Genomic DNA, 24,098 nt, shown 5'->3' on the forward strand with positions numbered 1-24,098 from the left:
ATGAAATTTAGGTGTACTTTGCATTGATTTAACTTAAATCATTTTCCAGTCAGAAATAATGTAATCCACGTCAAAATTTGGGAATTACAGTAATTTTTAAACATCTTAGATCAGTTTTGCATATTTTCTTTTTATAGAAACTGGGTTGTGGCCACTTTATTTTAAATTGTAATAAGCCATTCTTAATTTCACTAGGAGTACCTAAATGCATATAACATTGGTTTAGGTAACTTGACTTAAGGACACTTGTTAAGAATTAAAACAAGTGCTAGTTTTATGTAGAAAAAAAGAAAATAAGCTGCAGCTGAGGACCACAAAAGGTAAATCTTAAGTGTTTGTGCAGAAGAGGGTTAATCATGATGGCTGTACTGTCATAGCAGTATCGTCTTTTCTTACTCTATTTTGTTACAAAAAGCAGTTTCTGTAACTGTGGTTTATTCTCCAATCAAAATTAGTTATACTTGTAGAAATGCTTTTTAGCCAAGATAATAGTCTGCATGAGAACTACACCAACATGGAAAAGGCTCTTGTGCCCCAGGCAGAACAAGTTCATGGTTTAGGATAGGCCACAGTGGTTATTGGAAATTTAATGATAGTTTAAATGTCATTAGCTGTTTCACTGATTATTTTACCAGAGGCACAGAGCTACCCCCCCCAGCTCCAAACTGTTGATATTTGAGTGCAACCACATAATTTGGTTTTACAGAGAATGACAACCATGTCTAATCCTTGTTTTTTGATTTACTAGTGTGGTTAGTGAAAAAGGTGACATATTCAAAAATGCCCTTTAGCTATAGTGCACTTACCTAATATCTATTGACTTTGGCTCAACTTGCAAAGTGTACCTGAAAAATATATATATGTCTTTTGTTTTAGAGTTTACAGTAAATCTTGGCTCTCTCTTGAAGTTTGTCCATAAGAAGGAGTCTTAAGATACTCAAAATTTCATAGTTTATTCATAAATTAACCTTAAAATATGTGCCAGATGGACCACAAATTTCATGGTGTGTGTATTGTGCATGAGTTTTATACAAAAACAAATTATTTGGAACCCTTTCTTATGAGAAAAGGCTAAAACCCACCTCTTGCCCTTAATAAGGGAATATGAAAGTTGAGCCATAGAACTATCCTGTGTAAGCAAATGACTGTCATCAGTTAGCAATAATTCCACATTCCTATGATTGGGATTTCCATAATTACGAAGAAGAGCATTGCAGTAATACAGATCCAGCGTGCCTCCTACCACAGACTAATTGGATCAAAGAGTGGCTGAGGGCTAAATACTAAGTGGCATGATCAGTCCACAAAATCTTTTCACTAATTGATCTTCCCCTATCTGTCATCTCTTTGAAACTGTGCTGTTTATAAACTCTCCTGAACGATACATTTATGACCCAGTGGATATCACTGGTTAACTACTTAAAAAAAAGTAGGGGTAGTTTAGAAGTACTTTAACACCAATTAAACCACATTTCTTTGCATGTTTTAGATTTTCAGCCAAGTTTAGAGAGATTTTATCCTTGTTTCTTAAAATTCTTGACATTTGTGTAAGGAAATCACGGAGAGCTTCTGTAAAACTACACAGTCATACTGAAGACTCCTTCAGTTGTTTGGGGAACTCTCCACTGTTCAGCAGGAAAGAGGGTGGGAGAAAGTGGAAAAAAAAAAAAACAGTGGGAAAAAAGCTACCATAGCAGCCACAGACCTAAAACTCTCCGGCATGAGTTACTCTTAAAACATTTCAGTAACTGTGAGTTAAGACTGATACTTATTTGGTTTTGTTTTTGATGGATAACCCATGCAAGTGGGAAGCTTACCAGACATAAAATTTTTCAGGTAATAGGGAGCATTGGGAAGACTGTGAATGGAAGAGAAGGATGTGCCTTTCATACAGGATGTTTATTAATTTTTAGGGGGGGTTTAATGTATCTGGAGTGGTTTCTCTATTCATGGAAACAGTAATATCTTAACAGAATTCTAAGCCTATCCTTTTCAACTTTTGCTCTTGTACCACTGCTCTCATCTCTGTCAGTTTATTAGCCTGTGGCATTACTTAGCCCTAAGGCACTGACCTTTTGCAGTGCTGAAGCAAGGGTAAATCCTTTCTGAACACTCTTTGTTTTTGCTGGTGAGATTGCAGAAAGTCCAGGGAACCCCAGCTCTCTGGGTCACGTTCTCCAATGGTGAGATAATTGCCCACAGATGAAGAGAAAAATGCAATTTGAGATCTTCAAAGTTTCTGCACCAGGTGTGCATTGCTGAGTCAAGAGCAGGTATTGACAGGTCACTCACTTCTTCTGCAGCACTGACAGTCCTATTCCTCAGCAGAGGCATGTTTGAAAACATAAGTTAGCAGTCATTAACGCAGGCTTGCAAGCACACAGATTACTGTAGTTAACTCCATGAAATTTGACTTCATACAACTTGTTTTGGAAAGTATTAGACAATGGAAAATATCAACAAAGCAGTGTGGGTAGGGATTGTTTATGGAGAGATGACTGTCGAGGGGTTTTGAGTTTGAAAGAAGATAGGGTCATGTTATCAAGTGCTATTTATCAGCAGCATGTGGTTGAAGAAACTAGGCAGGTGTGTAACTTCTTTTGGAAGAAGAAGGAAGGGCAACGTCTGCCATAAATTATATGGTAGAAAATATATAGCTAATCCCAATGCATTTAGAAGTTCTAAAAAACAAAATAATTTGGGTTAAGATATGTAGTTTTGAAGAGGTATTCTGAATTATTAAAAATTCTGAGTCATTAAAAATTAAGAGAAAATATTTTAAAGGATTGGATTGTAAAATGACTGCTTTACATATAAAATAGACACTGTCATATATTACGCTAAAGTCTTAACCTTATTATTTCTATGAGGTAAGTAATGCTATTTTTCACTTGTCTGCTGTAAGGACTGTATCATAAGGTGTTCTCTTGCTTGCTGAGAAATAAGGTGGTGAAACTGTCCTGTATATTTTTGAAATCAAATTAGTTGCAGTATAACACTGACTGTTGATCCCTTAGATTTGGTGTTCACGGAGTAACACACACACATATACACCCCTCATTTTATTTTTTCTGAGGCTGTTTTACCTCCACAAAACATTGCTAGGCAAAAGGAAGCATCATTGCTGGAATGTGCTGACAAGAATTTAATAAAGATGGAGCTGTGCAGCAAGTCTGTTCAGAGTTGATGTAAATAAATATTCACTCCAGGAGTTGAAAGTTGAACACATTTAACTATTGGAAAGGGTCTCTGTCCTGTCCAGTTTGACAGGAAAAATACCCTTGGAAAAGGACATTTCACATCACACTGAAAAGAATATTGAATGTTCTGTGGAGTGGGGGGTTCCATCGTAGTTGCAACTATACAAGTAGTTCTTTCTGTGCTGTTAGTTTCTGTTTGCCCTCTGAGATATTCAAAGGCTGAGGTCATAGCTTCATTAGCATTTTTTCCAGCAAAAAAGCTAGGTTTTAAATATCATCCATCACTTTTCCCACCTTTCCATTCTGCTTGTGTGGCAACAGAATGGAGAATCAGGGGACTGAGCTAGATTAAAGATAAGCTTGTTTTATGCAGCTCCACAAAGTGGTGTATGTTAGAGTTGGTGGGGGTGGTTAGGGAAGCACATGTATGATCACCAGATTTCAGTATTAGTCAAACAGGTAGTCTAAACTCCATTTGGAATAACTAGAATGAATCTTTAATTAAAGTATTCTGGGGAAGTCCTGCCTTTCTTCACTGACTTTAGAGATGACTTGAAAAGACTTGCGTCCTTGGGCTAAAGTTTGCCATTTTAAATTCTGTCTTCAGTGTCTAAGCAGAATTCACAGTTACAGTTTTGTCTGAAAAGCAATTTTAACTGCATCATTGTACAGAAGGCTAGAATTAAGTAGTTGGGACCTCTGGAGGTTATCTGGTCCAAACCCTTGGCTCAAGCAGGGCCACTTAGAGCCATTTGCCCAGGACTGTCGCCAAGGATGGAATGGAGTCTTTCTGACTCCATTCTTTCTGCTCAGTCTTTCTGAGCAACCTGTTCCAGTGCTTGGTCACTCTCATAGCAAAAAAGTGTTTCCTGATGTTCAGACAGTACTTCCTATGTTTCAGTTTGTGCCCATTTTCTCAGTCTTGTCAGTGTCCTCCACTCTGTCCTCTTCACACGCTCCCTTCAGATATTTGTATACATTAGTGACATCCCCCAGAGCCTTCCTTTCTCCAGGCTGAACAGTCAGAGCTCTCTCAGCCTGACTGTGTGAGGTGCTCCAGTCCCATAATCCCACAATTAACTTTGTGGTCCTTTGTTGGACTCTGCAGTGTGTTCATGTCTCTCTTGTACTGGGGAGCCCAGAACTGGACACAGCACTCCAGGTGAGGCCTCACTAGCACTGATCAGAGGGCAGGATCACCTCCCTTGACTTGCAGGCAGTACTTAGCCTAATGCAGCACAGGATGACATTGGCTTTCTTGGCAGCAAGGGCACACTGCTGATTCACGTTCAACTTGGTGTCCACCAGGACCCCCAAATCTTTTATGGGTGAGTGGTACCTGAGACATTTGCGTATCTGAATTATCCCCTCCAGCTAATCTTTTGAGTATCTTAATATATCTGAATGACTCTTATTTTGAGAAAGAGTAAGTCAGCTTTGTGATTCAGTGAGATTTCACTAATTGCTCTCAATTTTAAATCACAAAAAATAACCTGGATATATAGGGTATCTTCGGAATCCCGCAAGTATAGCACATTATTTCCGAGAGTTTAAATAACTGTTCCATTTGATCCTTAATTCCACCAACATTTTGTATTTTCTGTAGATCCAGCCTTTAACAGTTTCTTCACAAGTGGACATTTTATACTTTACATACAGTGTACAGTTAGCCTGTGATTTGCATTACATTCAAATAATAGGTATGAAAAGACTATCCAGAGCTACAAATCCTTCTTGGCCACAAGGGCACACTGCTGGCTTATGGACAGCTTGTTTTCCACCAGGACCCAAATTAACTTTGGGGACCACTAAGACCCTTTTGTTCTCCATCATAAAAACTGATCCTATGAACTGGTCGTACGTGCAGGTTTATCTCTTTTGTGAAGTTCAGTGACTGTGGATTGTCAGCATTTACATCAGCTGTATTTGTCTTCTGATAGCTGTGAGTATGGATAAAAGTTGAGAGAATTTACAGAATCACAGAGTTGTTCGGGTTGGAGATCATCCAGTCCAACCCCCCTGCCAAGGCAGGGTCACCCAGAGCAGGTGACACAGGAACACATCCAGATGGGTTTTGAATGTCTACAGAGAGGGAGACTCCATGACCTCCCTGGGCAGCATTAAGGGGTTTAAAAGCTGTAATCAGAGCATAGGACCAGTTCTTCAGTTCCTTTTACTTAGTGGTAACATATTTGTTAAGAGAGAAGCACTCAGCAAATTAAATTAACATCCTGTTCATTACACCAGGCCTCTAAGTATTTTGCCTAGAATTTGCTGAACTGTGTCTTAAAGTTCTTTATGTGGAGTATAAAAATGTTAGTGGGACAGATATTTTTTACTTTTTTGGTGGCAGACATCTACTGCAGAGACTAATGTTGCATATTTTCAGTGAACCCACAACACTTTGCCTTTCAGCACAGATTTCAGGGATTTTACATTCTGCCGCCTATTTCCCCTTGCCTTGGAGTCTGCTGTCAATATACAGCAAAGTTGTGGTTTCTTCCCCCCCAAGAATGTTACTTTAAAAAAAAAACAAACAAGCAGCTATGTGAAGTCTTGCCTTTGCCTGGATTTCTGAACTGTCTCTTCGAGAAGGTTGCATTTTCTTTGTTCCAAATGCATAAACTCAGGGCTTTGCTGAGGAAGGGCAAGAGCACTGCCATCGAAGAACACTCTTGCATGGATTCATGTCATTTATCAATGAGCAGTCATCCATTAGTGTTCACAAGTAGTTCATAATTCTCCCTGAGTAGACAAGGGTTTTGTGGTTCATACTCTTTGTCTGACAAAGTGCCTATAACGCTTTTGCCAAAGGCAGAGTTTTTCAAGGCTTAGCTTTCCTAGTGCCAAGGACTCTTCAAAAGCGGTCCAAAAGCCAAGTACAAGTACTGTGGCAATAGAAAAGGCTTTAAAAACTTTTGTATTTGTTCACACAACTGTTTCAGTATAGAAAATCCTGCCTTTAAGCTTCATTAACTTTGTAAGACTGCAAACTAAGAGTCCAGTGTTTCATGCATTTAACTTTTAAGACAATGGGCATTACAGTTGAAATGCAGACTACAAGCAAGAAAGAAAAAAATGGATTTCCACCCCACAACAAAGTACTGTGAGACCCATAGTTCTGCAGCACTGAAGCATAATCCTAGAGTGAAGTTTTAAGTGAGCTATTCATAGAAAAATGCAAAATCCTTTGAGCAACACACAAGAGGATGAATTGGCCTATGAAAAACCAGAGTAATAACTGTAAACTGGAAGACAAGGATGTCTTTGCCATGCTGCGTTGCCCAAAATCTTTCAGCACTGTCCACCCATCTAGGATGGATGCAGTGATAAAACTTTTAAGTCACTGCTGATAGGTTTTCAAAATCCTGCACTCTTACTACTCCACAAACAGTTTGATACAATTAAATACCTATGCTGGTGTGCGTGGCTGAGATCTAAGTGACAAAATGTGGAATGGCTGAGGAGTTGGAACTAAATGATCTTTAAGGTTCCTTCCAACCCAAACCATTCTGTGATTCTATGAATATGTGCAAGTACTGAAATCCCAGATTCTATGAAGTGTGACTTGACTTTCCGGTGTGTACCAGCCACAAGGTACACAACGTGGAGTATATTCAAGTCCAACATTAAACAAGTATCTAAACAACATATATGGAGCTTACAGCAGTTCTGTCTTGCACAAAAAGTACAAGTCCAAATGTTAGAATATGCCATTTAAATGGAAAACAAAGAAGCCTTGTGATACATCACAGTATGAACACTAACTCTTTTTTATGGTTGTTCTGTAAAATTTATACAATCATCAGATTTTATACAATACACTTGAAATAGCACAGACTGATTTCCAGAGTTGCTTTCACATAAGAACCTACAGGCTCATACAAGAATTGCGTGAATGACTTTGCAATGCTACTGCTTGAGAAATTCTAGAACAGCAACATAAGACTGATTAAGTATTGGATTTCTGTATGGCATCTCTGCAGCCATGTAAACTCTCAATCTCCAAAGTAAACTGCCTGCTTCCATTGCTGTCTGCCTTTCATTTCTATTGATGAACAAAATTCAGCAGTCTGCTGCTGTCTGAATTCAGTTTTTCACATTTGTCATCCAAGCAGAGGGGATTGCAGAACCTTTAAGATTCAAAGTAGGGTTGTTTTTTTAAATCATCAATTTTAGCTATTCCAGCAGTGTTGTGGTGAACTGTGCTGTTAACTTAAAACTTGCCATCTTTTGCGGAGATTGTTCAGTTTTTAAAAGTGGAGACAAAATAGTACCAGTGTTTAAAACACTGTGAGACTGCACTCAGTTCAAGATGCTTTTTGTTTTGCTTGGGAAAGTAGGAGTGGCTTGTAAGAAACACCTTGACCAACTAGTCCTGATGTCTGTAAATTCTTAGAGGTCTTAGGAAATTTCTTTAATTTGTTCTGTCTTTTTTATTTAATCCAGAAAATATTCTTTGTCAAAAAAACTTCAAACACCAGAATAAGGAAATAAAACTAGACCTGGCTGCTACTGCAGCCTTAAAGCAAAGCCACTGTAGTGCCACACATTTCTTAAAACACTTTTTTTTGTTTTTTTCCAGACCTAAAGATTTTCGATGGAAGTAATAGCAGTAAGTGGAGAAGTGCCATCAGGAATGTCTCTCCTCCTTGAAAGAAAAGTCTTCTAACATGGAAGCATCTGTGCATCTCAGTCAACTCTTCTATACTGAATGTTTCTAACAGCTGTTAGCAAACTTGATTTGGCAAGATTATGAAAATGATTGTATTTGAAACAGATAAAAATAGATATTATCTTGTTAATACCACCTGTACTCTGCATTGTATGATCTGGTATTTATTAGTGACATTTGGTTTGATACTATTATTAAAGAATTGATACCTTTTTAATGAATATTTGCATCTCATAGAAACAGTACATTGATTACTAAAATGAAGTATCTCACTCTAAAAGCTACAAAACTTGAATTCTATGCAGCAAGAGCAGTCAATAATTTTGGTCACCAGCCATGGTTTTTCATCCTCAAGCTTTGACCCAGCATAGCTGATTTCACTAAAGAGCTTGTTGAAATAACAGGCAGTAAAGGTGGATTACAGGGAGATACTCTTCCTTTTTTCCACCCTTCAGCACAAATCTGATTTTGATTCAAGCGACCAGAACACGATTACTTACTTTAAAGAACATATTACAGAACAAAGCAGCAACATTTTTATTATGAAAACCAAGTGAGGAAACTGAACTTAAGTGTTGAATGATGCAAAAAAGTCTTAAAAATTACTTTGCTTTTGCAAGCTACTTCCCTGAAATTCCTTACTGCTTTTCTGCATGGAAAACCCTCAAGCCAAATCTGTTGTGTAAGTAAGTGAAGCACCTGTTGTTTTCAGTGTTGTGGAAGATGTTACCTGCAAAATTTGGCAATGTTTGGTGAGGAGAATTTGAGTTTTCTATATTTGTTTTATACAAGCATCATAAGGGAAGAAAAACATTGGTTTGTTTATAATCATATTTCATTACATGAAATAATGGTTTGCTATCAGGCATTTCTTTGGCATTCAGGTGGGCTTATCCTAGGAAACATTTCTACCCTGTGAATATGCAGCCTGCATTTCCAAGTCAGTAACATTTTGTTAACAAGTGAAAGTATTTTTAAAAGTACTAGGTTGCAGTAAATGCTCTTTTCTGTCCAAGGACACCGTACAGAGGGTGTATTGGTAAGATATGGGTGGCATCAGCTATTCATTATGTGCTGAATACTCCAGTCAGCAACTTCAGTTCCTTAGGTGGTCTGGAAAAAATACAAGACACTCCTGATTATTCAGAGACTGGATTTTGGAGGAAATCTTAACTGTCTGTGTCTTACTTTTTTTGGCAAACATACAAATCTTGAATAATACTTTTATAAGTTGGTAGTGCCCACCAGTTAGTTACTTATTATTACCAAGGCATGCCCAGCAAGTGACTGTACGACCAATGACACCAGAAGTATTCTGGTCAGTGGGGTGCCAGTAAATGGCATTTTAGATATAAAGTTTAAACAAATTAACTAACAGGAGGCTCAAAGTCTTTCTGAGACAACACAGGCAGAATTGCTTGAAGGCTGATTTTCCATCAGTGACCTTCTCAGTCACTTCCACAGGACCTGCAGGTCACCCACCATGTCTCGGAGAACACTCCAGACAGTGTCAGTACAACACATGGGCAGGAGTGTGCCAGCCAGGGATGGCACAGGGAGTTCACATTTGGGGTAAATTAATGTGGGTGTTCACAGCCAAGTACCAGTAGGGAAATTAATCCTGTGGCACAGGCATTACCTGTATTTAGCTGTAATAATATCTTTCTGAATGGCAGCTGTGTGTGCCAGGCTCTCCCTGCACGTGTGTGCAGAGAGCTGTGCTCACTTGGGGCCTCAGTGTTCTGTAAAAACCAGGGCTGAGCTCCTGAAGGATGAGGTCCATAAACTGCATTATAGTTTTCTACCACATTCTACTTTAAATGCAAGTGCAGGTAAGGAACTGACTCAGCTCACATTCCATCAACTTTTATCACCTTTCTCCAAGAAAGTAGTGGGAGTTAGGGATGAAAGAAATTATGGGAAAACAAGCACAGCCTACAAAGGTATCCAGCCCCCAGGCAGAGCTTGCCCACGGTTAATCACATGTACAAATGGTGTGTGTTACTAATGAGGTTGAATTCTAGGTGAGATAATTGGAGATTACACAGTAAAGGTACCTGTTATCTTCCTCCTGGTGAACTAAGGGAGCTGCTGGGGTGGCCAGAGGTGAAACCTGACAAGTTTTTCTTAATTGAGAATGGAGAGACCTGCACAGGGATGAGCAGGAAGACAGCCCTGGGATGCATAGACCAGTCTCTCCATTTCTGTATGAGGCTGAATTAGAAGTGTCCCAAACCCGTGCCTTCAGCTTAAATGGCCATTTTGAGCTTAAATGGCCATTTTGAGCTAAGTCTTGCTTTGATGCTTAGTCTTCGGTGCTGTTCAAAACTGTTTATTGAGTCACTTCATAACTTATCTTGTTTATTTGTAGATAAGGAATTGCTCTGTGCTCAAGTGATTGGGTTGGCATTTTTCCTTCCTCTCCTCATTAGCTGATCCAAGTTGCCATCCCAACTACACCTGCCAGTCTTTTGACTTTGGCACGTCAATATGTGAAATCTCACCTCCACAGATGGTACAACCAACTCATCGCACAGTTACTCTCTACATTTGTCCATATATAATTTTAAAAATAAGGCTAAATAATGTTTATACTAAGTGCCCAAAAGTGTTGAAAAAGGGGAATGTATTTATTTCTCATTGCAATCTGTCCCCTAATCTAATGCAACTGTTCAGAGTTAAATGAATACAGAATTACCGTACAAAAGCCTGCCACTTTTATTTGCATACAAAACAGAAATGAAAGAGGTTCACAATAAATTATCAGTGTGCTCCCACAGAACATTCTTGTGTATTTATATCATGTGAGTTAGAAAAAACAACACCCTGTTAACATATGAATTCTTTGCAAAAGGGTAATAAGCTGGGTTCAAGGAAACCTGATTATGATTGTTCTCCAGTGAATTTAGTCGGGTTACTCTGCTAGTAAAGCAATTAATCCAAAACCAACAGAACATAATCAACTAGGAAAAAACTGATAACAAACATAAACTTTTCTGGATGGTTCTACATATACCAACTAGCTGGACGCATGTTTTTATACAGTTTGAATAGTGAACGGAACAGTACTCCAGAGAAAGGTCTACAAGTGACCTTTCGTCATCATCTAGCACCAACCCACTAACAACTAAGCTTCTGGCATGCAAGATAATTACCATTATTTGTTGTGTCAACCAGCCATGTACACTTTTTTCTCCTTTAACATAAGAGCCTGTAAACATCTTCCGTGACAGGTGAGGCACCTGGACAAAAGGCCAAACAGATGCACATAAAATGTTTCCCTTTTTTAAACAGTTCATTGAGAGGGTTTTTTTCCATTTGCCTTTGTGCGTGCTGGAGTCTTGGCGCTCCTTTTGGCTATCCTCCTTGTGAAGCGACTGATTCCTGGGGATCTCAGTTCAACGGCTTCCATCTCTTCTTGAACAGGAGTAAATTCTGGTTGAGCAAGATGAGGTGATGGATAGGACTGGGAGTATGGGGATGGTAAGGGGTAGGACCCGTGAACTATGTACGGCTGTTGCTCACCATCATAAAGGTCCTCAGGGTCATAGATTTGGTAGGAGCTATGTGGCAACTGCACTACTGGGATGTCTTGATCAGTTGGCTCACCGTATCCACCTTAACCCACCACCACCAAGAGTATTCATATGGTTAACACAGGAGAAGGGGAGTAGAAAATTAAAGCATTCATTAGGAAATTGACATTTTATATATAGATATATTTCTATATCGTGTGTGAGTATATATATATATAATCTTTAAATACACATCTTTTATTCACATAAAGGAACAATGAAAACATTTAACAAAATTAATAAGCTGGAGCAATTGGAAACCCACCAACAGACAGCCAAGTTAGTTGGAAACCACCACCAGAATTTGTCAAATGTCCAGTTGTAATACTGTGCTCATTATACATTGCAAACTCTGCCTGCTTTAGCTTATTCCAATTGTGGGCAAGAATACATGATTAACAGGCAAAAGTGGGTCAGCCAATAATTTTTAGCAGTGCCAGGAAGCCAAGTGCATGTACAGCAGCTGTAAGTTCATTAGTGGTAGTCAATATCGTTGCTGGAAAGCACAGAGCAGTTCAGCATCCATCTCTGACCTTCAGCCCAATGAGACCTGAACCAGAATGAGCCTTTCACCTTCTGGATTGGTAGCCATTGTAAGGGATTGGGCCTTAAAACAGGAAATGAACAACAGGGAGGGGAAGTGAGGAGAAAAGGATAGGAAGAGACGACAACAAAAACATTCAGGTAAGTAAAACATACAAATCAGCTCAGGGCAGATTAAACTGTAAACATCAAACAAATATGCTTTATGTGTAACATCTGTAGAGACTAGTGCTTTACTAATTTCAGTTTTAGCTTGGGTGACATAATTGTTGGTAATGGTGTTAACTTCCTCCTATGGCCTCTCCGTGCTATAACGAGAGGGGAAAGTAGGATACAGAGAAGATGTAGAAAGAATCATTTTTCCAGATGGCTTTCACTGGTTAATGATGGACACGTGCATCCCTGTGCCAGGTTACACTACTATGGTTTTAGTAAGGGTCATGCTCTCATGCCACTCAGAGGCACACGGAAGGGGAAGTTCAGCAACACGTCTGAGAAACTACAAATGTAAAAAACTCTGCTGTCACAAACATTTCATGGTGGGGGTTCAACACAGAGACCGCTGAGATGGAGCAGGCTCATACAGCTACACAAACACGTACAGGACAAAACCCACTAGGCAGGATCTGTTTTACAGGCCGGGATCAGATGGTGGACTTCCTTTGGTCACTGTGCTGGGGTCACCTTCTCTTTGTGCTGCAGTCCCACAAAGTACAGCCACACTGGACATGCAGGTTTTTTGAGAGCTGCCACATTTTAGCACAGGGTTCACCAGTAGCCTCCATCTTACTTTGGCTGTTAGAAAATGCCACCCTCGCCTGTGCAGACAGCAGCTGCCCCAGCTCCTGACTACTCACCTCCCATGCCATAACCAGCGCAGGAGGACGGATCACAGTACCCAGGGGGACCAGAAGGACCCTGTGAGCCTGGGGGTCCCATGTGACCAGGGGGACCTCGTGGGCCCGCTGATCCTGGTGGTCCTGGGCTGCCAGTTCGACTTTCTCCTGGAGGTCCTGCATAGAAAGGGGGAGATGAAACAGTTGAGCAGTGTCTTTCATGAAAGCAGGGATTTGAGGCCACTTTCCTTGGCCTGGAAAACATGGCACTGAGTGTGCTACAAACACTTCCAAGACACAGCCTGAGCAGAGCAGCTGGGCATCCTGGCTCTGACTCCCCTGGGCAAGCTGAGGGAAAGACTGCAGCCTCTGGCAAGGAAGGCAAAGCAGCAGCCCCAGAGGAGACCTGCTCTCCTTCTCTGGTCGCTGCTTCATCTTCCTTGCCAGACATAGCTTTTAGCCAGAAATTTATACTAAAGCAAATGTTTCACCAAGCATCAAACTTCCAGAAAGGCAGTTTCATGGGGGAGGGACAGTCCTGGATGCCTGTGCAGCTGTTGATTTCCCCCACTCCCTTTCCATACAGTTTCTGAGTAATGCTGTGCCTTGATACTGGTGCTCTCATGGCCAGAATATCCTAATTAAGTCAATGCAATTTTACTCCTGTTTCAACAGGACCTGGATATCACTCCTCTGCTTTTTCAGGAGCTAAATATAAATCCCTGTGATTAATGTGCTTAATTACTATACATTTCTTTGTCAACTCATGCTTAGGTATGACCTTAAGTCAATGAGAAAACAAATGCAATTAGTCCAGACTACTTTCTTCCCCTTCAAGAACCCATATCTAAAAATAATACTTAAAAAAAAAATAAAAAGTTGGGTTTGGAGAAGCAGTTTATTACAGGGAAAAGGAAACTACTCAAGTGACTGACAACACCATCATGTGGCACATCACAACATATATTACATAATAAGAAGATTATGACAGTTAAGGTGCCTGAACTGCTGACTTCTGCTGCTTGAGCCTTAGAAGCGAAAGACAGAGCCAGTCTGAGCTGCTTTGCACTTGGGTCAGAGTGGTCTAATGCAGATGCTTCAAATGTAACTTTACCTGTAGATCCTGGTGGGCCTCGGGGTCCTTGCGTTCCAACACCTGGATTGCCTTTTTCTCCTTTCTCACCTGGTAAACCTAAGGAAATAGTATTTGGTCACACTTTGATCAAAAGTGTGGGCAGTGTTTATTAGTTAACCAGGATTACAGTTCCATATGTTATTTTTCATCTAAAACCAGATGGCAGAGAAGGAAGGAGGTGAAAATTAAAAATTATTTGGTTCTTTTTCCATCCCTTCGCTGACAGCCTCTCAAGGGAAACATGTCATTCCTGAGGTCTTAAACATTCCTGCTGCCATGGTGGTTTCATGGAGGTGGTATGCAGAGGCATCAGCCAGTTTCCAGGCTGCACTTCCTGCTGGAAAGCTGCCTCTGGTCTATAGCAAGGTGCAACGACTGTAAGTCAGAAGAATCCTCAGAGCCTCAAAGCTGTTTATAAATTACTGTGTGGCCCAGAAAAGTAAAATTTTTAATTCTACAGCCAATTTTTCTTCAAACGTTCACCCACTAAAGAGTGGTTCAGCACAAGATGGTTCTACACACACGTGGTGAGAGTTGTAGTGGGTTATGGCAGAATCTTGCTGAAACACAAGAAAAGGAGTTTCATCAAAAATCTGTCAACATCTGTCCCCCCCAAATAAAGCCCAATCCAAGTGTTTCCCAGTCATAAAACTCTGATGTTCCAACATACACAGCCAGTGAGTTGTGTTCCTGCACTTGCTCATGGCACTAAATTTCTGTCCTTGGGTCTGATTCATGGAGGTCACAAATCTAGTAATTCAGAGAAAGTAGTGCCTTTTTCCAGCTTTCCATCTCCTTCTGTGCTACCACTATGGCATCCTATAAAAACACTTTCTATATGCAGCCATCACAATAAGCGGTGTCAAACTATAGTAGGTGTCAAAACTATAAATTCCAGACCCTGAGTTTCCACGGATGACTTGGAAACTCTCGTAAAGTCTGTGTTTGATTTGGATAGTTCAAAGACACCAAACTCAGGCTGGTTTGTGGGACTTCCCCCCCATTTTCTTGACCTCCCTCCCAGCACTGGTAATTGCTCTCCCTGCTTCACAGCTTACCCAGTTTCCAAGCCAATATAGGGCACCTTCATCAACACAAACCAGAGAGAAAACAGCTGCTGTCCTGGGAGAAGCGGTATCTACAATTTCAGCTGATTCTTTCCTTCCTCTCTGCTCAGGTAACTGCTAACTTTTAGGGTAAAGCAGCTGGAGAATACTTCATTATTTCAAGGAGTCATAGAGGATTTTTTTTTATCTTCATGAGCTAATGTCTGATGGAAGCAAGTAAGTAAATACAAAGTCTAAGTGGCAAAAAAATTGTAATTAAAACCCCTCACTGGCACAGAATTGCTCACATGAAGTTTATCAAATAAGAGTCTGCTGAACTGCAGGGGATTCAGTATCTGCTGAGGAGTTCTGGGTCTTCTGTGGAACAGGAGGGCAACATATCATGTGACTCAACAAGGTGGAAAACACAGCCCATACCTCTGCAACCAGTAACTCCACACTGAGCACAAAATTTTCAACCAAATCACGATGAGCTCTTTGTCTTACCTCTACAAGGCTCTTTGCCACTGTCCTAGCACAGTTAAGGTATTTCTTGTTTCCCTTTAATGCCTTTTATTTCCTTCAATTGCAAAATTTGGAGGGGAGGGGTGTTTTTTCCCAGATACCTAAAATTTGCTTAGCCCTGTTTTGCTTCAAACATATGGAGAAACTCATCTGTTGCAATGCTCTGCTTGTGCTGCATGCCTTGTAACAAGGTGAAGGTATCCAAATTATCTCTTACCACTCAAGACCTGTAAGGAAAGGCTTGCAATTTGCAAAAGGCAAAGTCTGTATGTGTGAATTGCTTTTTTCTTCATAAGACTGGCCCATGACAACCTCCTGGAATCTACACAGATGTTTATTACAACAATCACTGCTTATCCTACTGTATGATAACATTACTTGGTGACTTCAAAGACAAGGGCCACAATGTTTTCAAATGACAGCCTTCAGGCACTCAATGATTGTTCTTAACACACACAGAACCACATACCCAGATGTGATGTTCACAGAATAAAATGACAGTAAGAAATGCTAAACATGGAACAAATCTACTCAGGCTAAGAATAAAATGTTCATTCTGGAACAAGTGATGAAGCTCTTGCGCAGGACAAACCTCCTTTGAAATCACATGGATATCAAGATCTTAAGCAAATACTGAAGGCCAAGATAAAAGTCTACCTTAGGCCTCTTTTAGTCTAATTTTCAGTAAAGTTTATCCAAGTTAAAGAGAACATAAATGCTGAAGCAAGAATATCCTATTCCTAAGGCAAAATGCTCATGAGTTAAAAATCAAGCACTCTATGAGCTTCCCTAATGGACTCAACAGACTCACAGACCTCTTGGTTTGCTCCTAATAAATGACAGAACATTCAAAATTCACCCAAGTCACTTTTGCTGTCATTAGAGCACGGCTTACAGAAAGCCAACCAGACAAGCCATCACTCTCTATGTGGGTTCACTGCAATGATTAATCACCCTCAGGGATGAAAGTGGGTATCAAAGCTTGTCATTTGAGCCTTCAGATCCCAGGAACTGCTTTCTAGTTTGTGCACTGGACATACTTCAGCAATACCTTCAAATTGTCTCTCCCCCTTCCCATTAACCACGTTTTCATGTCTTGTCCCCATCCAAACTAAGCAATGGCTTTAGTTCAGCCCTGTGGAGATCACAAGCAACTGAAATCAATTATTTCCAACGCTCCTCTAAAGATAACTCTGATAGTATCAGTCATTAAAAACAGAGCCAAACTCATGAACACATTCTCTAGCAAAGAAAATTAAATTTCCATGGTTCCTGCACCAAAAGGAAATCTCAGGTATTGCTTATCTAATTTTGTCTTTAAGAGAATACTGTCCTGCAAGGAGAACTGCAATTCTCCTGAGAGAAGAATATTGCAATTAAGAAAATGTTCACTTTTAAAGATGTTCAGCTGTGACTATAGTGTATAAAACACAGGGTTGTCATTTTTTTTCTTTTTTAATCCAGATGAAGCTAAAATTGGAAATAAAAGTATTTAATTGACTCAACTGGCAAAATTTCCATTTAATTCCACTGGAATTTTGCCATCACAGCTGTAAACATGTGTCTTTTGATAACACATGTTTAACTGACTCTTTCATATGAAGCCAGGAAATAAATACAGATCAAACTGTGCTTGAGAACAGTGACTTTCCCAGTGACAGCCTAGGTATTTATTGTACTTTAATCATAGTGGGATGGGGTGAGTAGCCATAAGTTTTATGCGTCACTTCAGGCCACATAAGAGCCGAAGCCCACCCAATAGTAGAAGAACTGCACTTTCACAGCATCTGAAAGCTAACAGTACCTCAGAATAATTTTTACTAGGGCTTTTCCATTTTTCCTCGAAGTTGAGAAAACTACCCATCTATTACAAAAATAACTGAAAACAAAAAAAAAAAGAAGAAAAAAGCGTGCTGAATCCTTGGGGATTTTATATTATTTTGCAGTTTCAACTAGTTCCTGGGCACTCAGAAGCCAGCCACTAGTTAAGTCCCAATTCATAAACATAAAATCAAAACAAAAGATATTTGAACTAGCTGAAATGAAAATAGAAACCAGTGCTGTGAACCAGTTAAAACAGAGATTAAATAGAAATTAAAATTAAAATAGAGATGCGTTGATGTGAATAATTAGCATTTGAGTTTGGGGTTTTATGTATTTATGCAAATAAGTAAGAGAGTAAAATTCTAGTAATTTATCTGAGAATATGTACTGTAGGGGTCTGGTAATACAATGTGGCCTCTCAGCTGGCAACAGACACTGAGAACTGAATCTGTCAGGAGAAATGACTTGTCTTTTCTCCCTGAGGTGGTCTTTCTTGGAAGGACCAGCTCAGTGCTTTATTAGTGAGAGAACACATCCAAGAATGGGACATCCTGGACCTAGAAGTTCAAGTGAAGGTTTCAAACAGAACTCCAAAACACTCTCTGAATCCCAGTCTCTTTCCAAAACATCTGATTAATGCTTGGCAGAGTGACAAGGTAAACAAGGGAAAAGAAGCTATTGGCCAGGCAAGTTATCAGGGAAGTTCACTGGTGTCTCTCACTGCTGACATATTCCAGTAAAGGTCTCTTTGGTGCACGACTTCTGACCAGTCCCACATGCTGCTTTCCGAAGTGCCCCTTTCTTACAGGTTGGGATTGAACAGGCAGGAGAGGCGAGCAGGAAGAAACATCTATCCTCCTGTCCCACCTTTTCTCTTCCCACTCTACCAACACCTTGCCACTCAGCTCAGAGCCAGTAACACATTCTTGCAGCAATCCCAATAATTTGAGGGAAAAAAGCAACACTACTAAATAAGCGGGTGTTGTTTCCTTCTAATGCCTATGACTTCTCAGTACACTCTGCAGCAGTGCATTTTCTGAACTTAAAAGGTGGAGCCTGACTTTCAGAGTTGCTGATCTGGCACTGGTCTTGAACATTAAATTGACTTCATATACAACCAAAATGTTGATGACATCAGTGAAAAGAAACACATTGTTCATAAAGACTTCCAAGTGGCTGGCTGGAGATCTTCAGGACAGGACTATACATCGTGTTTGCCAAACAAGTTAAATGCAAACAATGCTTCAGAACACACCAAGGGATGGGGTCTGACTCCATTTACTCTCTTCTCTGTAGTTCTTGGAAAATTAAAAACCCTTCCATACAGAAGAAGAGTAATTTTAGTCTGCTCCTTCCCTGTATGATATGTAATTAGGAAGCAAGTGATAATTGAGAATGCACGAAAAACTTCCAGTCATTTTCCACAAGCATGAATCTGGTTACAATAATTTTTAATTTTCATTTCTGCATTTTTGGGTTAGTTTAGAGAAAATCCTTAGAAACAGATTCCGAAATATCCCGAAGGTCTGTAGCAAAAGTCCTGCTAAATAAAGTGCTATTATATCAAACACATCAGAATAAAGACTCAGTTGCTTCTGAAGAAATTAAATCCCCAAGGACTAATAAATTATGCTATGCCTTTGCCTACTTTCTGAAGGAGCTCCTTCCTCTTTCTTCCCGATTCTGTTTAAGGCTCCAGTTACATGAACATCCTAAAATCCCATTTTTACTCCAAATAAACCAGCCAATTATTTTGTCTTTTAAGTTTACACGTGGATTCTTGATTCTTGAAACAATCTCATTTTAAGCTTTAAGTATTGTAAAACACTCCCAATATTTGGCATCATGTTTCATGAAAATCTGCAGAGCTCTGGCTGGCTGATTGTAATTCTGAAGGATGCTTGAACAGAACTTGCTCTCTAATTATGAAACTCCCCACAAGCACTACCTGTCAAAATCAGTCCCTTCTAACATCAGTTATCTATATAGAGAAGAAAAGAGTAATAAATACTCTTTTCAATGTGTTTTTACCCTATCTGTACTCACTCTGTTGCCAATGCTGCTTCTCAGACATTATCAGCAATGAGTTAACCCACATCCTATTTCATTTAAATTACTGTATCTAAACACTCTGTGATTTCACAGCAGTATAACATGTGTGTCTGGGCCTCAGCACAACAAATACAATGGAAAATGCTGGACGGGTTTCCTTTTTTGTAGCCTGGTATTTTGGTTCTTCCATTCCCAAAGTCCTAGTTTAAACGATCTATTCCCAAGAAGCCATTTGATACATGCTAGTATTAGTGTGGAAGCAAGTACCCTGAAATTTGCATTCAGTCTCTCCAGGTCACCCTTTTTAAAGTCAGTTCCTCACTTGCTTTCTCTTCCAATCTTTTTTTCTACTTGTCTCATTCCTCCTTCTTTCTGGACAGTGTCTGGATTTTGCTCAGCTGGAGCAGGCAGGCATGACTGAGGAGCCAGCACCTGAAACCTTGACTCTTTTTTTTTTTTTTTTTTAAATAATTGGAATTACAGTCTCACAGGTTCACTCAAAGACTTTCTTTTCAAAACAATGTTTTAAATGTGAGCATCATGGCTACTGTGAACTGGAACTATTAAGCTCCTGAACTGAACTGTTCCTGAACTGCACAGCCTTCATAGCAATTAATTTTTAAAATGCTAGATAGCAGATTTTGTAACAGCAACACCAATTCACTGCTTTTGAATATCACATACGTCTCTTGGGTTTCTGGACACCTCCTCATGTCACAGTCTTCAAAGCACTTTCACAATTTTAGATCTACTCAGTATTACCTCTGTGAGATTAGTGCTACTCGGGGACACCAAAGATTGCCAGGGTTGCACAGAGAGAGAGTAAATCAAACATGGAGCTTGTTTCTTTATTAGACAATGCTGGTGGAGGAATGGAGAAGGGGATCTAGCCTACACATAAGAATACAGAAGAGAATTCTTGTAAATGTTAAGTGTATTACTTCTCTCTGACCTCACCATTTCCATAAACTAAGAATTTTTTCTTTTCCTTATCAACCTTGCTCCATTCAGACAATTGTGAGTCAGAAATTTCTAGATTGACACATTTCACGTTATCAGAAAAGCTCAATCTTTCCCCAACATGCACCTGTCAGTTTTGCATTTGACGTTCTTCAGCAGCTCCTTTGCTGATATATTTAGAGATTCAGCTCACTTCAGAGTCCTACTAAGCATGATGTGATGGGATGTGCACAGTTAGGTCCCTCCAATCTTCAGCAGTTTAAACATTAAACCTCTGTTTGATCCTGCAAAATCACACTCAGCAAAGCCTGCATGACCTTCATGACAGAGATTCTACAGAGCTTTCATTATGGTCTGTGTTAAACTCACCAACCAACTAGTGAGAAAACTGTTGCTTTGATATAGATAGGAGACAAGCCATCAGAATGTATCAGAAAAAGGAGGTATAACTTTGTATGTGTGAAGTATGAAGCCTACCTCTTTCTCCTGGTCTTCCAGGTTGACCAGGGCTTCCTGGAAACCCTTGCATGCCCGGTGATCCTTGTTCACCCTGTGGTCCTGGAGCTCCTGGCCGACCTGGCTCACCAGGAGGTCCTGCGATGGTTCGTGTTGAGACAGACTGGCTTGGAATCTGGTTCAGAATTGAGTTATATCTTGCCATATGACCTGTCAGGAAAAAAAAATCATAATTTTCAAGTTGCAGTGGAAAATCTGGTTCAGCAAAGTTTGAACAGAGTATTGGCAAGTTCTCAAGGCTGTGGTCTGTCATACTTTGATATTATGTGCATGAAGTTGTGTGCTTGTTGGTGGAGAAACAGGGGTTTAGGAAGTACACAGAAAGTGGAAAAACTATTGTGTGGAATTTTATTTCTTTACTTTGGTAAGGGTTTGGGGTTTTTTTTGTATTTTATGTCTATAAAAATTTAAAATTGTTACAGCAGAAGCTTCTGTATACTATAATAGATTGGAGACAATTCTGGCTTTTCTTAGATGGCTGATGCTAATCAGCTCTACTTGGCTATAAATCCAGTTGAACATAAATCCTGACTGTCTAGCTTAAAACAAACAGATCCCCTTAGATACTTTGAAAAGCATCGTATTTGTAAGTAATGGTGGCAGGAAAAATCCATTCTGGAGATAGAAGCATATGAACTATGGATATACTTGCCCTGGATGAGCTGTTCACACACTTGACGAGCAACAGCACGAACCATTGCTTGGGACTGAAGATCGCCCTGGATAACAACAGCAGCGGTGTCATAAAACAGTTTGTTGCATCAGTTCTGTGTTGAAAGTGCTTAGAGCAATGAAAGACATTTATCATTGCTGAGAGATATATCCTCACAGATGAGGAAAGAAAGCCAAAGAAATTTCAGGATTTCGCTGGTTCCCATTACTGTTTCAGCCAGTAAGCCAAGGTCTGAGAAGATAACCCTAATGAGAGATTTGCAGACATGCTTGATGCCTCATATTTCTCGCCTTCAAAATATGAATGTAGCTATATGTAAGACCAAGTCTGGAAAAGAAGGAAAGTTTTCTTGACTGCAGAGAGAAAACTATTGTGCCTGTAAACACAGCAAAACATAAATTGTTGGAAAAAGCTTTCATAAGACAGAAGGCAGACAGGAAAAAAAGCATGGCTAATGTGAAAATGGACTTACCCGCTCACCCCTTTCACCCTTAGCTCCAGGAGGACCCTATGAAAAGATTCAATACCAAAAATTAATTCCCATTTTGTTCTGCTCAAATTTTCAACACCTAAAACATTGTCTCCCTTGCAGATTCACAGTAAAGGGAGGGAAAAAAAACGATAAACAAGGTTTCACTGTTATGTGACATTGACAGATACACTTCCATTTCAGTACTCAACAAAATGTTCACCTCTGGCAACTACATGGGAACAATTACTTTCTCATGTGTTTGTCACACACTGAATTCAGTTGTTTAAAATGGCAGCAAGGGCAGGCATGCATTTCACATGGCTGAAATTGGTCTAATTATGACAAAATAGCAGTCTGAAATTTGTGACATTTACTGCACTGAGACTCTTCATCCACTATGAACAGAGTCAGCAAAGGGGTTAAACTGCACAGAAAATTAAATATGAGAATGTGGTAGTTTGGTCTAGGCCTTCCTTGGTGACCAGTTTGTAGCCAAGGAAGAGCCCAGATTTACCCAGTATTCCCTACAATTTTTACGTAAGCCAGGTTATGAGAAGAAAGGAGGAGAGGCCTTCGCTCTCTTTCCTTCCGGCGGCTTGGAGGTGCAGGTTCCCTGCTGTTGAGTCTGCCGTGCTGGAGAGCGAGGCCTGGTAAGGCCTTGCCGACCTTGGGAGGCAGAGGTTGCCGGCGATCGTTCTGGAGCCACTCTCGGTTGTCCCAAGGAGGGTAGTGAGATATTTCTTTGCTAACTCTTTTATTGGGCTACTAATTGGAATATATATATATTTTATTTTGGTTTTGTTCCTTTTTCCCTTCCCCCTTCCCTTTCCCTTGTGAAATTGTATATAACTGTAATATAAGTGTAAATATATTTATATTATGTATATATATATTGCTTTAGCTGTCCATCTCTCGTTTCGGTTCTCTTGGTTGTTTTTTCCCTCTTCTCCCTGAGGTTTGGGGGGAGGAAGGGGACTTCTTGTGGTAAGGTTTGGAGACTTGGCAGGGAGCCAGCTTCAAACCATATCAGACATTAAAGATAATATAATACTGTAATGATGGTAAGGACTATTACGGATTGGAACAAGTTGACTAGGGCAGTTATAACTTCACCAATGGCAGTTTTTTGGGGTAGCAAGGAAAGGTCTACCTGAATAGGTAAGCAGCTCACTGATATATGGTTAAAGCACAGCTTAATTCTATCCTGGGAAAGAAGAAACTCATACAAAGACTGCAAGATTATTTCTGAGATCTCTTTTTTATTACTTTACCCTTTGAGAAAGACAGTTATTAAAGCTCAGTAATTTTTCACCCATCTAGCTGTTTTTTCTGAACACAGTAGAGCTCTTACATGACTCATAGGAATATCTACACTCTAGGAAATTTGGTTCAATATCTGGAACATGTATCTGGACAGGAACCGAATAGCCAACATGTTATATATTGATAGTAATAAACACCATAGTTCATCAAATCTCCTTAGTGGATTTCATGATATCACGAAGAAACTATGCAGAACTGGGCATTAGGTTATTATCTTTGCTTATATATTATACATTATCAGTCAATTTAATTTCATTTCCGCTTAACCAAATAAAAATGCTTGCATTGGCCTAAATCTCCAAACCAAATTGGATCTTGAAAAAAAATTTCTAGTCTACAAATAGAGTCAGAAATACATACTGCCCAATTCTGATGTCTTTAAAAATTAAATAGAACATTTACTGTCATATATGGAAAAAAACTGAGCAGGTTTTCTAATTAACCAAGTTGTCAAATGTTTAAATATGAATACACAATATTATCTGAACTGTTACAGAGAAAAAAGAGGTCCACTATAAATATTGTCTTTTATATAATTTACACACTGACTTCATAGTTGTATTCATTTCTTCCAGTCAAACTGTTTTGTTCTGGGTTGTTTTGATAATAATAAAAAATAATATCTGAAAGACAAACTTAATATTGGAGGTTCCTAATACTAATTTCAGTTATAGAGAATGTAATTTTCCACTCAAAGAAACTGACAGTCAAATTTATAATAATAATCTAAAAAAAGCCCTGGT

At 39.6% G+C, this 24,098-nt stretch overlaps 2 protein-coding genes across 2 annotated transcripts in view; one reads left to right on the top strand and one right to left on the bottom strand.

Moving 5' to 3' along the window:
* MRPL13 (mitochondrial ribosomal protein L13) overlaps window positions 1-8,096 on the top strand; it is a 30,405-nt gene extending 22,309 nt beyond the window's left edge. The window contains exon 7 of the mRNA XM_008929247.3: window positions 7,786-8,096. Coding sequence (XP_008927495.2) covers window positions 7,786-7,810 — 25 coding nt within the window. The 3' untranslated portion in view covers window positions 7,811-8,096. The remainder of the gene's footprint in view (window positions 1-7,785) is intronic.
* A 2,093-nt stretch (window positions 8,097-10,189) lies between these two features.
* Window positions 10,190-24,098, bottom strand: part of COL14A1 (collagen type XIV alpha 1 chain) — a 116,450-nt gene continuing 102,541 nt past the window's right edge. The window contains exons 43-48 of the mRNA XM_018074480.2: window positions 22,033-22,068; window positions 21,540-21,606; window positions 20,849-21,037; window positions 13,944-14,021; window positions 12,851-13,006; window positions 10,190-11,331 (exon numbers count right to left, since the gene is read on the bottom strand). Coding sequence (XP_017929969.2) covers window positions 11,171-11,331; window positions 12,851-13,006; window positions 13,944-14,021; window positions 20,849-21,037; window positions 21,540-21,606; window positions 22,033-22,068 — 687 coding nt within the window. The 3' untranslated portion in view covers window positions 10,190-11,170. The remainder of the gene's footprint in view (window positions 11,332-12,850; window positions 13,007-13,943; window positions 14,022-20,848; window positions 21,038-21,539; window positions 21,607-22,032; window positions 22,069-24,098) is intronic.

This window comes from Manacus vitellinus, unplaced genomic scaffold (genome assembly GCF_001715985.3).
Source record: "Manacus vitellinus isolate BGI_N305 unplaced genomic scaffold, ASM171598v3 scaffold_1_pilon, whole genome shotgun sequence".
NCBI classification, from domain to species: domain Eukaryota; kingdom Metazoa; phylum Chordata; class Aves; order Passeriformes; family Pipridae; genus Manacus; species Manacus vitellinus.